This window comes from Diachasma alloeum, unplaced genomic scaffold, assembly GCF_001412515.2.
Source record: "Diachasma alloeum isolate Michigan unplaced genomic scaffold, Dall2.0 Dall_scaffold_00325, whole genome shotgun sequence".
Lineage (NCBI taxonomy): Eukaryota > Metazoa > Arthropoda > Insecta > Hymenoptera > Braconidae > Diachasma > Diachasma alloeum.
Window position 1 is genome coordinate 557169 of NW_021680464.1, and position 13950 is coordinate 571118.

At 38.4% G+C, this 13950-nt stretch overlaps 1 protein-coding gene across 1 annotated transcript in view; it reads right to left on the minus strand.

Moving 5' to 3' along the window:
- Nucleotides 1-1326: 1326 nt before the first annotated feature.
- Nucleotides 1327-13950, minus strand: part of LOC107040211 (LIM/homeobox protein Lhx9) — a 132250-nt gene continuing 119626 nt past the window's right edge. Inside the window, exons 4-5 of the mRNA XM_015260180.1 lie at nucleotides 5814-5957; nucleotides 1327-4850 (exon numbers count right to left, since the gene is read on the minus strand). Coding sequence (XP_015115666.1) covers nucleotides 4688-4850; nucleotides 5814-5957 — 307 coding nt within the window. The 3' untranslated portion in view covers nucleotides 1327-4687. The remainder of the gene's footprint in view (nucleotides 4851-5813; nucleotides 5958-13950) is intronic.

Consider the following 13950-nt stretch of genomic DNA (forward strand, 5'->3'; position numbering starts at 1 on the left):
GGGTGCGCCAGGTATTTCCAATCGCTGAGAAACTATGCAACCGTGACTGATGGATTCTTCTTCCCATCTCTGAAGTACTGGATCTTGTTCAGGGTCGTTTGGACTTGCCATAAAATGGCAAAAATGTTGGGATTTATGATGAAAAATTATGCGGTTAAAAAGTTTGAGGTATCATTAAGAAAATTGGTTGCTCTTTTTATTGTGATTTTCTCTCTGTATTTCTCAAATGTTCTTTATAATGTTGCTGCAGTGGTATTTGTATTCTCATTTTATATAGTCCAATTAACGAAGGAGATCACAAAGATTCATAGCAAGGCCAGTAACAACTGTCTCGTTCTCTCCCCAACACCCAACTCTTCCGTCGATTTATTCGCCTGACAATTAGCTGGAGACAGGAAGGACCGAAAATTTCTCCGTTTGCACTGGGATATTTTGAGATGTCCAAAAAAAGCAGCTTAACAACAAACTATACATCAGTGTGGAATTTTTTAAACTCGTCGTTTTAAACTGGATAAAGAAATTTCCGCACTTACTAGCAAGAAAATGAGATCCTCAGTATGTGGATTCCATCGCTGACGTGAATGACTTCATTCCGTGGAGACGAAGGGGAGAACAAAAACGAGGGAGTGAACATGCATATTTTTTCATGCGCTAATGTGTTGACGGGAGCCATTTATATGCTACAATCCGAGTCATGCGAGTGGTCCTTTTCTCCAAAAAATTACGGATTGCTTCCGAAATTTTAGGTACAAGAAAAAGCACCGATTCTATAAAGTTTGTGAGTTGATAGAAATGAGTTGAGTGAGGATGTTAATGAAGTATTTCGATTTTGAAACAGTTATATTTCAAATAATCTCAAAATGGTTGCAGAACCGTTATTTTTGAATCTCGATCATAAAAAAATAACGGTTTTTTTGTGCTTTTTCATTTAATTATAATTTTAAAAAAATTTAATAAAATAGTTGGGGTGGGGCGATATGGACACTTGACTTTTTCTTCAATGTTCATAACTTCAATAAACTAATCCATCAATTGAGCTCAAAAGAAAAAGATTATCTCATTTCATTAACAGTTCAATGAGTTATCAATATCTCGGAGTTTTAGATATTTTTACTCTATATAAACGGAAAAATACGAAAGAAACGATGAATTTATGAGTGACTCAATCTGCAATTGAAAAAGGGAAAAATTTTCAGAACTCATACGGGAAATTTGATTATAGGAAGAAGTATTTTCTACTGAACATGTCTCACCGTTTCCAAATTTCTTCCTCCACTACAAATTCTCCACCAAACACGAGGGATAAATAAAAGACAACAATCACAATTTTCTAGAAACTTGGATTTTTCCTTTTCTCTTTTATTAATTAATTAATAAACGTGTATGCCGTAATATCTTACAAGTGCCCAGGGCAACCGACTAGAGGTATGCCCCAGTTTGCGGCATTAAAGTTGAGATAAATCAAATAACAAAATTAACTAAACGTGAATTGATCACTTTGTATCATCTCCCCCACCTCCCACTCCCGTCTAATCATTGACCTCACGCATTTTTATTTACTCCACAACATCCTCGGGAAGGAAATTGAGACTCGTTGGGACGTCTCGAAGAAGATTGATCGCACCATAAACTCTAATATTTCTCTCTCCCCTCGCAATTTTCATTCGTCTGAAATATTTTAGTCTCGATATATCTAGACTCGTAACTACCCCCGAGGACGTCGCATGGTCGCAACTTCGTGTCTCCAGTGTTGCCGAGTTAACGAGATAGAATTTCACGTTAGATTGTCTGTAAAAATAGCTGCAGAGATGACTTAATCGAACAAAAGTACTAAATTGCCCGATGCAAAATTGCATAATGACCATTCATCATCAATTTACGATATAAAAAATAAAAGGAAGTGCATCTGCCGAAAAAATTCACCTTCCAACCCGGCAACACTGGACAGTTCCCAGTGGTCGCTGGTGGCGAAATCCCGGAAGTTCCGCCACCAGTGGCACCCAAAGGTCAGATGTAGTTTATCTCCCTTTTTAATAGTAAATAACCATTTATATCACACAAATTTTTAACAATATACAAAATGTACCTATATACAAGTTTAAATTACATATTTCTCTTCATTTTTTTAAAATTCAGCTGCGATTTGTTCGTTCCTCGGTAAGAGGAGGGCCGTAGAGTCGACTCGTTTGACAAATCGATTGTTATTTCACCATCCGGGAGGAATATTTCTCAGGCTTGCAATCGACCCCTCAACATCTTTCTCGTTAGTTTTCAAGTTGTTGTTATTTTTTTTTCTCTCACTGTTCTCACATTCTCTTTTAAATGTAAATATGGAGTCAGTTTTTGAAGACAAAAGTTTTTTCGCTAAAGAACAGAACGAGTGGAACGTATAACGATCAATTGTATTATACAGTTTACATTCAAGAATTTTATCTCTTTACTTTGTTTATGTTTTTTTTGTTATTTATTTCATTTTATTTCGTTATTGAGCTTTGTAGGAGCTTGAGCCAATGTCGTTAAACTATAATGCTCTCTTTGTTCTCAAGAATACGACATTAAGCTACAAACACATTAGATACTTAATATCGTGAATGTATTAAGGATTATACATTTACTTTACATTTATTGCTGATGCTCGTTTTTTTAAACCCTGTTCCTCAGAGATAGTCTGATATTTAAATCGCCTCTTTATACATTCAAATCCTTCGCCCGAACATCCAAGATTTTTTTTTCTCGTGATTGAAATACTGTTAATGTCAACAAATTCGGGTTTTTTTCCTACTTAATCCGCACGCGAGTTGAAAATACAAGTCAAACATTAATCCCCCCATCATTATCGATCGTTTAATGCTGCCACGAGGACGAGGTAGAAAACGTTGGGGGATAATAATGAAAATAAATGTTTTAAGTACAACACTCGGTAAGTACTTCACAGTGTTTTGTTGCGTGTACGGTGTAATGCATGAGTTGGGCCTTTGTAGGGGTGTGGAAAAATGAGAAAAGTGTGAAATAAAAAAGTTGTGCATTGAAAACTCAAACTCAGGTGGGCCGGGTGAATTCATGCATGAGGGGCACAGGGCGCCAGTGGAAAATGTAACGAGACCGTCGAGAAATTAAAAGCCGTCGACAGATGGAGAGAGTGAGGTTAACCAAGTATATTTCAGAAATGAATATCTCAGGACGTTCTAGCCATTTCGCACGGCAAAATAAACGAGTTCAAGCTTCTACAACGACTTTGAGCCACGTCAGGAGAGGTGGTAGGGGGACGGGTGCCCAATGGGGGCTCCATGAAAGTGTAACCGTTAACCTCGGCCACGGAAACAAGGGACGCCTAACGAACTTAGGCGTCACCTCTTTCGCACTCACCGAGGCGAAAGGCTCGATGATTTTGAAAGAAAAATAATTTTCTAAGAGGTGACTACCCACCCCTCCAAACCCTCCTCACAATCGTACTCATTTTACGACTCCTCTTCCCTTGAACTCTTCAACTCCGATTCTCTCCCCACCTTTTTTTTCCCTTCCATTACTCTCCTATTTTATATTTTAATCCTGATTGAAGAAAAAAATTAAGAGATTTTTTTTCCACTCGTCTCGTCACAGGCTCCTCCAACCACCTGCCGCATTCAACTAATTTGGAATGGTAATCACTCTCTTTTTATTTTCTGGTGGCATTTTCGGAGAGACCCCTCGCCACCTGGCCCACCATCTGACGGTGGCTCGTTAACATGCACTGAATCGTCTTTCATTCTTGGTAATAATAATTTATACAGTTTCAGAGGGGTTTTGTTGTTGATGTATAGATATAGGGAAAGCTTGAGCGTTAATGCATTGCCCCGATGGGTTTTTTTACGTATGAGAAAAATGAGCAAACAATCCTTGAGCAATTCACCCCTGAAAAATCTAATCAATTCTCCCACCCGAAAAGCCACGTCTCCAACGTGCTCAATTCTATTGAATTATCCTCAATCGCGTGCGCAGTAGTCAGGCAAAAAAAGTACATTGAGTTTGGTTTGTTTGTTTTCATCCAGTTGTTATTTTTGTTTTTTGTAAGTCGCAGAATGATTAAATGTCGAATCCAAAGTAATCAGGTGATCCTCGAGAGCCCGGCTCGCATCGAGCAACAATCCGTGAAATGGATCCATTAATTTTCCTCCCATCCTCCCACGGTTTTTCTCTGCACTTAGTCTCAAAACCATTCGGCATTGGGCTCTATCAATCAGAGTTCCACGATTGTTTGATGGCCCGTAGAAAAAAAAAGGTCACTATTAACTCTATCTCAAGTTGTCTGTGTACAATAGTCAACACTCTCGCGGCACAAGAACAGTTGATCTCACAATGATTGTTGCATAGCGTAATGTTTTTAATCGCACGATTCACCCCAGTGCGTCCACTCTTGATAGGACGTCTGGGGATGGTGTGACAAGTGAGGCGGTTGGACCAGGTGATGTCCCACAAGGCCCAAACCCATGTGATGATGGTGATAGTGCTGTTGACCCGGTGGCGGCGGCGAATAGGGATCCCCTCCGACACCCACATCCACAACGTCAACCTGGCTTGATGGCATAACACCAGATGGTGGTGTTTGCACTGCACCAGGCATTGAGGCTGCAGAGGGGATGACGGGTGACGCTGATAACAATTGCGTCGTGGGTTGTACCTTCTTCGGTCGACCGACCGGGTTACCGCCTCATTCACGACTTCGCCGAGGTCGGCCCACCTTGTTTTTCCGTTGGGGTGCACCACCGTTTCCTGTTATCGTTTGTACACCACCTGATGATGCCACTGATGAGGATTTCATCAGTTTGTGCCAGTCTGGCTCGCACACTGGTTGACCTGACATCAAAGTGTATCTGGAAGTTTATGGGTGGATGTTAGGAGTTGTTCTTCTGATGGAAATATAGTGATTAATGTTAATAATTATCAAGAAAGGTCAAAGGTTGTTGCGGAAGTAACTACAACGTTCATCAAATTGTGAAATTTTGCGTGATCCTACAATGAGAATTAGAATTACATGATATTTAACGAGCCATATAGTCAATTTCTGTATTATTCCCGGGCTTTTTACTTGTGCATTGATTATTATTTAATTGTTTCCCTCATATAGAGGTCAGGAAATTGAATGGATAGCATATAGCATCCTTTTTTCCATGTATTTATACCTTAAACACATCCAAGGTTGACCGAATAATAGCGCGGGGTAATACGAGAATTAGAAATAGTTTGATTTAACATTGATTACGTCAACGCAGAGAATCTTGATATATTTTTACGTTTATCCAGATGTTAAGGGCTACCATGAATTGGTTGGTTAAGTTTTGATAGTTCAGGTTTGTTTGCATATGGTCTATTAACTCCGCTTGTTTGAGTTTTTGACCAGAGCCTGATGAAGCTAAAATAAACAGCGAAACATCGTATTTATGACAATTTGATCAACGTTGTAATTATTTCTCTAATATCCTTTGACCTTTCTTGATAACTGTCCTGATAAAGTACAGTTTAACGAAGTAGTATTAGTATTAACGAAGGAAAGAATGATGATGTGAGTATTAATTTGTGAATATCTCAGAATTCATCTAAAGAAGGAAAGGGTTAGTCAAGTTCTAAAATAGGAGACATGAGTATTCCAGGAAATTTCTTTAGTTACAAACATCTTCTGATAAATTATCGTCATGTCAATGATTCCAGAGATACCCACAAAATAATATCCATCAATGTTTGGATTTGTCGGTATCAATACATCAAAGTAGTATCGAGTTGATTCGAGTTCTTTTCAAAGCGATTCACAAGAAAATATTCTTTGAGAAAATGCTTACTTGGCACCGGATAATAATGGCTCCCCACACTTGCTGCAGACGAAGCACTTGGGATGGAACACAACCCCCGCCGCTCTTGTGACCAATTGATCCGCTGGTATTGTCTGCGAGCATCCCGCGCACTGGGCTGTACTACCATACATTCTGCAACATAAAATAAAGGATCTTTATAGCTTCAATCTTCTAAAATAGAAAATTTACAATGGGACAATTAAATGGTGGCAATATCATCGAATTGATACTCTTAGTTTCTATTCAACCGATTTCTTATAATATCAGAATATCCTGACGCGTAGAAATTCATGTGATTGGTGATGAATCAGTTATTTAGGAATCGATTTATGAAAGAAGCTGAGACTGAGCTGTCCTTGAGTTTGGTCGAGTAGAGGGGCACGGAATAACCGTGACAGGAAAGATAAATAACCTATGAATTTCAGATTTTCACATGTTGAGGCTCATTTATGACCCATTCCGGAGTTTTCTGTGCATAATGTTAGGAATATGAAGTATACCTGAGGAGTGGGAGAACGTTTTTGATGGTGGAAAGGCCTTGAAGAATGTATAGCATAGATTCACAGAGAAAAAAGTTTCTGAACTGCTAAAAAATTACTCTTGAAATTTCAAGTGAAGAAACTTGAAATTTTTAACAACGACAAAGTTACACAAAATTTCTACATATTTCTTTATTGACGAAGCAGTTAATTTCTTCAATATTCAAGTAATTCTCGATTTTCAGGTCCGTGCAGCACTGAAAAACCTTGAAAATTTTGAAAAGTCAGGCAATAACTTTTCTGAATTCTCCACCTATTGAAAATTGAAGCGTATGTGATGTTTAATTTTCACGATGAGTTTGAAAATTCAAGCTTTCATTGAAAAATCAATGATTGTTTAACAAGAAAAACCCTATTTTCTTGAATTTACAAGATGAATGAGAAATTTAGCGAAATCATTCATTTCAAATGAACGCTTTCATTGGAAATTGAATTCAACCCCACGACGTCGAAAATTCAGATGACGCTGTGACTAAAATTTCAAGAAATTTCTGACAGTGTGATTTCGAATTCTGTAATTTTGTTTTCTAATTTTTGTTGATTCGTGACGAAGGGGGAAAAGTTTAAGTACGCTGCGATATCACGCCGTAATTAAGGGCAATAATTTGGGAAACCCCAAGGTTTCTATAAAAATTGCTGAGAACTAGAACTTTTTCTCCGATTCTCCGAGAAATTTCACTGGAATCCACTACATTTCATCTTTTTCCTTTTGTTACAGAAGCGGGAAATGAATGAAAAAGGTATATACAACGTTGTGAGCTACCCTTTTCGGCGAATGAAAAGTTTACATTCTGTTTAAGTTCCCATTTGCATTACGCCTGCAATAACATTCGTTGCAAATGGCATTCACTAACACCTACATTTCACAATTTGGCCTCACCATTCGCATCCGACTTTCCGCACGCAGTAACGCAAAAGGGGCCCCTAAAAAAGTTGAATGAATAAACAACCGAATGTCCACGAATCACCGACACACCCCGTTGTTTAAACCTGGTCATGCCGATAGCCAAACTAAACGAGCGAGCCGATATAATAAGGTGTTGTAAATGCGCCTTTTAATTGGCAGCCACAGTGGAGATAAAGAGGCGCAGTGAGACCCGTTGGGCCCCACTGAGCCTCGCCGCTATCGTGATCCTGACCTGGCGCGAGCGACTGTATACCCCTCGCAGTTCCATTTCTGGATTGAGCCAGTATCGTAATCCCGCGTATAAAGAATAGAAAGTAGTGGGGGTTAATTATTTATTCGCCCTCGTTCGTGGAAAGGCGGATTTGTTACCTTTATTTTTCATCTATTTATTCGACCTTTTTTTTTACTCGTTACGTTCAGGAAAGTGCTGTGCGTGAGGGTGCAGACGCCTAATGAGCAAGATCGATCAGTATCGTCGATCGGGTCTATTTATTCTCTCGGCGTTCATAAATGGACGCGAAATAATTATTTTCTTGATTTATGGTGTTCATCAGTGCATAAACAAGCGGAATCAATATCTGTCTTTCATTAGGATCGAGCTGAATATACAGTTCTAAATACGAGACTGATGGGGCGCGAGAGCGCTACGGCATGGGAAACGTAGCCTTAAAAGTTTAATTAGTTTTAATTCGATACAGGATATTTTTATGAAAGTTTATGGCAATAATAAATTTTTTTGGTCCTTATTGCGAGGATTCGGTTGAAATTATCTAAAGTTATTGGTGTTGGATAGTCAAGGAGTTGTTTCAAAGGCGTTGAAATGAAATAAACTGTTTTCGCTAAACACCTTAATTTTCATTGCACAAATGCCATTGATAACACAAATTAATGCAGAGTTTTAGATATGAAAGTTTTTAAAAAACACTATTGTTTACTGCGTTGGAATTTTCAAATTATCTTTTGGAAATCTCACAATGTTAACTAACAATTGAAATATGAGTATTGGAATTATTCATATTAAAATTGACTTGAATTATTCCGCGGACATAAGTAAAGGCTCAGAGAGAAAAATGTCTACGTCTCAATGGATAACTAACTTGTAAATTTCAACGGAAAATTTACGATCTCCCTCGTAAAGGAAGGGATAGCCGAATTCTCATTGGCTAAATTTGCTTAAAAATAATTGGCTAAAAGAAAGTTTGAAGTCGTGACTGAAATGACTGTTTCGAAAGTGTGAGAGACACTTCCAACTGAAAACCCTTTTTTTGCTATTGAAGAAAACCAGGGGCTTGCAATTTTGGTTTGGGAACATTCTGTGTGCACGTGTGGAGAAAACGAAAATTTAATCCTTCCTTTCCTTAAATCCTTTGAATTTATGACATGACCATCATAAAATGAGGAATTTTGAAGAATTTTCTCTCTTTCAAAAGAGTCTGTCCTGCTGCAACAAAAAGAGGGACGGGCAGCCGGGAACAGGACCCTCAGCCGCTATAAATTCTAGTTTTGGGGTTTTTCTCCATTGAGAAATGAAAAGAATCGGTCTTGCACCGAACAATTGATTTATGATTTGTTTATGGTATTTATGCATCATTCTTTCGTGATAAAAAATGATATTTCACTATATTTTAATGGCTTCACTTATAACCTTCATAATTTTATCGACTTCTCGAATAAATAAGAATTATTCTTCCAAAATTTATCTCTTCTTCACGGAGATTACGCTAAATCTCACGAGCAAATCCTCTTGACTTGCCCAGTTTGAATTCCGATATTATCTGACGGTAAAATGAAGTCGAGAAGATTCAGGAAAGGAAGGGACGGAGAAGTCCTTCGCACCGAGACAAAACAACGTCTTTTGTTCATTCGCATTTCCCCTTAATCTCCCGACGCATTTTAAGTCACTGGAGACTCCACTAACCCGAGATTAGTAATTTGATAATGATGGTAAATTGAATGAGCATGAAAAATTAAATGGGTATTTTCGTATGAATCAGGCTGGCCACGCACGTTCAGGGAGATTACGCCCCAGGAATATGTGGATGTTTGTGTTGCGCTCTCGTGTATGCAAGAGTTAATGGCAGCCGATATTTGCTGAAGCGGTGCACAGTGCTTGCAAAGTGCAGAGCCGTAAAGCTACATGTTTATGCTGTAATTAGGCGCGCGTGCGGGGCGATTCGCGATTTTTAGGGGTTCAAAAATCACATTAAACTCGGGATTAAATTTTTTTTAATTGATCAAGCTAATTGGTGTCGCGTACAGACATTTTTTATTCATGTGTGATTTTATTTAAGAATGGAAAGCAGATTCTCCTCGTAGACGACGGGCAGAGGCATTGATGTTCATCCGGGAGCAGATGCAGTGAATCCCCGACAATAGTATATTGTGCCTCAAGGGTGGAAAGTCATGTTTTCCCGCCTGAGGTGCACATGCTATTTTTTAACACGCCTGCAAAGGAAAGTTCGTATTTTGCTCTTTGATGAGTGGGAGGAAAGTACGAACTTTCCGTGCAGGTGTGTGGAAAAAAATATAGTTCGTCACACGGTTGAAAGAAAAATTTCCAGCGCATGCGCCTGAACTGCAGTGTTAACAATTTTCGGCTGAAATTTCCGGTGCACTTTATGGAAATTTTTACCATGTGTCAGTTCGACTGAAATTTCAAGGAATTTCGTCACTCAAAAATTCAAAATTTCATGCAAAATCAGTGAGAACTGAATTATTTACTGAAAATTAACAGAAATCAGGAAAATTCCGGTAAATATATTCTCAAATATTCCATTAAGTGAAAACTTATCGTAATTCGGCACTGCCAATTCATCATTGCCTTGAAAATTGAAATAGCTTGAAGCATTCTCATCACAATGCTGTTCAAAAATTTTGAATTTCATTGAATTTTCAGTGAAATCTAAAATTTCATGATTGTTTCCCCCTGAAATCTCGTGCAATGTCAAATTACTAGTCGACTGTTCATGAGATTTTAAATTTTTTCTAACAGTGTATATTTTTTGTCAATCATATTACGTTGACCAAAAATACATATTTCGTCGCAGCAATTACCAAAATACAACCACAAGTAATTAAATTGATCAGATAATCTCTCAAATCCCCCAACTGGTATGAATCAAACCAAAACAAAATAATTTCAATGAATCGTACGTGTGGGGAACCCTCGTGAGCAAATGATTTAATAAAAATTTCGCCTTCCATTTTATTTTTACTATTTCACTAACCATTTCGCGCTTTTCTCATGGTACTCTTTCCAAACATCATTTACCCATGCAAAAAGAAATAAACAAATCAGCTAAATTCATCAAAATTACCATAATAGCTTCCAGCAATTTCCCACAATTTCTCCTCTCTATTTATATAAAATCCATTTACCACCTACATAATGAATCATCCCATTTACCGAAAATTCCATTAATTCAACATAAATATTTGATTCATACCAGGGGATTACATTAACTCGTTGATTCAACCATAAAATCCATAAAACACATGTACTGTCAGTCAACGAGATAATTACGTAACAATGGAGATAGCGTTTCCATCGTAATTCGAATTATATTCGTTTTGTTATGAATAAATGACTAAACGTTTTATACATGCGGCAATATTCCCAATGAAAACGACAAATGAGAGTACCCCCTCGCCCCCTCCCCGCCGCCGCCGCCAACACCACAACGTGAAAGGCATAACGGAGATGAGCGCAGGTGGAAGTGAGAGAGAAGCTCAATTGGATTCGCGGTTCCTCGTTATTAATTTAATCACTGTCTGACAGTTCTATAATTAAATTGCTAATTTATCCGTCGAGATCGTTTCGTGCACTCTCTCTCTCCCTCTCTCTGTGGAGGGGGATGGCCTCTCGTTGAAAAACCAGACGCAATCATTGTTCTCTTTCTCGGTTGAGTAATAACGAGATGTTTTAACATTAGTTACATTGTCAAAATGGTTAATGGAACAGTAATGGTGCATGTCTGTTAATTTTAACACAGGTTGGTGTAGTAATACGCCGAAAATAAACGTCATAATGTCTCCATCGATCAGTTTAAAAAGTCAGATTATGAAATATCGTTGGGCAAATGTTCGATGATCAACAAATGTGATTGAAAAAATTTTTTTCACTCCTGTTGTGGGGATAATTATTTCATTAAAACGGCGTGCGGCATTAATTGTCAGTAATGTATTGCCGGTGACGCCCCCCTCGGGCGGGGGGAGGGGGGGAGGTGCATGCCGGATCGAGTATCTTTGATTTTAATGCAGATGAATAATAAAAATACGCGGATGAGGCTTGAGATCAATTAACCGAGTGCAACCGCGCGCTCATGACGTACCCATTCGCCACCGAAACGTGGCCACAGACACATGCGCTACGGTGCACATTAGATTGCTCAATTAATCAAATAATGTAATCACTGGGCGTGTGATTAACACGTGGACATGTACAAATGACGGGAGTTCGTCTCCTTCGCGATCGGGAATAATGAGGGATTAAAAAAGGTATTTTGTGGAGTTATAAATGAAATGGAAAATGAAGGAGTTGGAGAATTAACGAACTTGGTATTATGGGTGGAATATGGCGGAGGGGGGAGGGGGAGGGGAAGATGACTCGATGCTGGCTTCTCTCTTGGCCTTCATCCCGTGCAATTACCAGACGCCATCTGTTCTATCCGTTCTACTTCATCGGAGAGACGTTCCAGGAGCTTCTAATTAGTAATTACGAAGAAATCGAAAATAGAGGAATTTCACGGGTTTCGGGGGGATGACTATTGCTGGGTAAAGGTGGGAGATGGATGCGGATGAGGACTGAAATCATTCTGTGATTTTTTTGACACTTTTAGCGAGTGATTTTAGCAATTAAATTTTAGGTTTTGTCTTGATATCAAAATTTGATGGGAAAATGCTTAATTATTCCGTGGAAATTAGTAGAAATGATAAAAATTCAAGTAAATATATTTTATATTTTCACGGACAGTTGAATAGTAATTTCCAAGAGTGACATTGAAATCCAGTTGGAGGGGAAAAATCACGAAATTTCAGGTTTCGCTGAAAATGGAATGAAATTCTCAATTTTTGGAGCAGCCGGAAGACAAGAATTTCAAAACATGTATATTCACTACCAAATTACGCTGAATTTCAGACTAATGGAATAATTGAACTGAAAGTGACAGCTACCATCGATTTTTTCATAAAATTTCAACTTTCCAATGACGAAATAAAAAATGAAATCGAAATTTGAGGGGAACTGCGAGATAACACAAATTTTCAACAAGTGTACTGGGAATCTTAAAGAGCGCATGATATGTAGGGGTCACAAGTTAAGCTGAGGCATCATCATAAATGGCTCATATTCATTCATTGTTCATATTGTTTTTAAGAGTGATTAATTTTTGGAAATAATGAAAGTCCTAATAGGATGTGGAGAAGAAATTGAAAGATTATATGATATTGCTTTCACATTTTATTACAATTTAAAGCATTGTATCATAAATCGATTTAGCATTGTATTTCACTTCATTCGATCTTGTTTGATTTTCTTTATAATTATTTTCATTATTAAGATTATGATGCTGCACGGAATGAAAATGAAGAAATATTGCCGTTTAAACTAGTTATTGAAAGTAAGATGAATAAAATGAAGATATTTTTTTCTAAAAATAGATATTATTTTTTAAAATAAGATAAAACCAAAGTTTACGATGAAAATAATCCTCAGTCAAGCATGACGGAGTAGATTGCTGACAAAAGCCGAATCATTATCATCGAATCAACAATAATATCAAAAGTTCATCCATCACCATTGTTTAGAAATTTCTTTTGCGAGGTCAGGCAAAAGGTCGACGAAAGGTTATGTATCTACCTAGCGGGGAGAGAGGACTTTAAGGCAACGGGACGCCCGAAAATAATTACGCTAATTAAAGCCGGCCAATTTGCGCTTTAGACAATTAAAGTGGCGATGAGGAGAGAGAGCCTGAGCGAGAGTGGGCTGGAGAAGGGTGGACTAACTCATTAGCAGCCTGACTGTGTGTGCCGCCGGCTGTGTACTTCCTTGTGTGAATGAAAGCGTGCATTTCATCCTTCCTCATGTGTATGAGCGGGAGAGAATGCATGTAGAAAGGAACCACATAGATACACACTGAACTCTCGTACTCCGGGATATTAACGTATTCGTCTTTCCCAATTGTATGCCCAGGGTATCCAATAACCGTGGAAATACACAGGAATTCGATATCACGGTTCAGTTTGATCGATTTTCCAAGGCTGACGCTTTTTTTCATTCTTTTACATCTTAATTAAAATACAAAGTGGACGCATCATCAATTTATCACGATAGTTTGATGTTTACTCAACGTTGAAAGGCTCCTGGTGGCGCACAGTGGGGGGAGGGAATGGGGAAGGGGAGGCAGAAGAAGGGGGTTTTATTAATTTTACTCTCTTGAACGCAACCGAAAAGTTAAATTGAAGTTGAACGGTCTTGTAATGAGGTGCTGCGTTGTGGAAAATGAGTTTCGACTTAACGACAAATTGCCTGGACTTTTATTTTGTTTCCCTCGAATTTTGTTGTTTTTTTCCACTCGTTCTCGTTTCTACCGCGTTGCGTGTCCCTCGACCGCACCATCTTAATGCACCTATTCCACTGTGTCGGGGTATTTTGTACAGTGGAAATAGGGGGGGGGGGGGC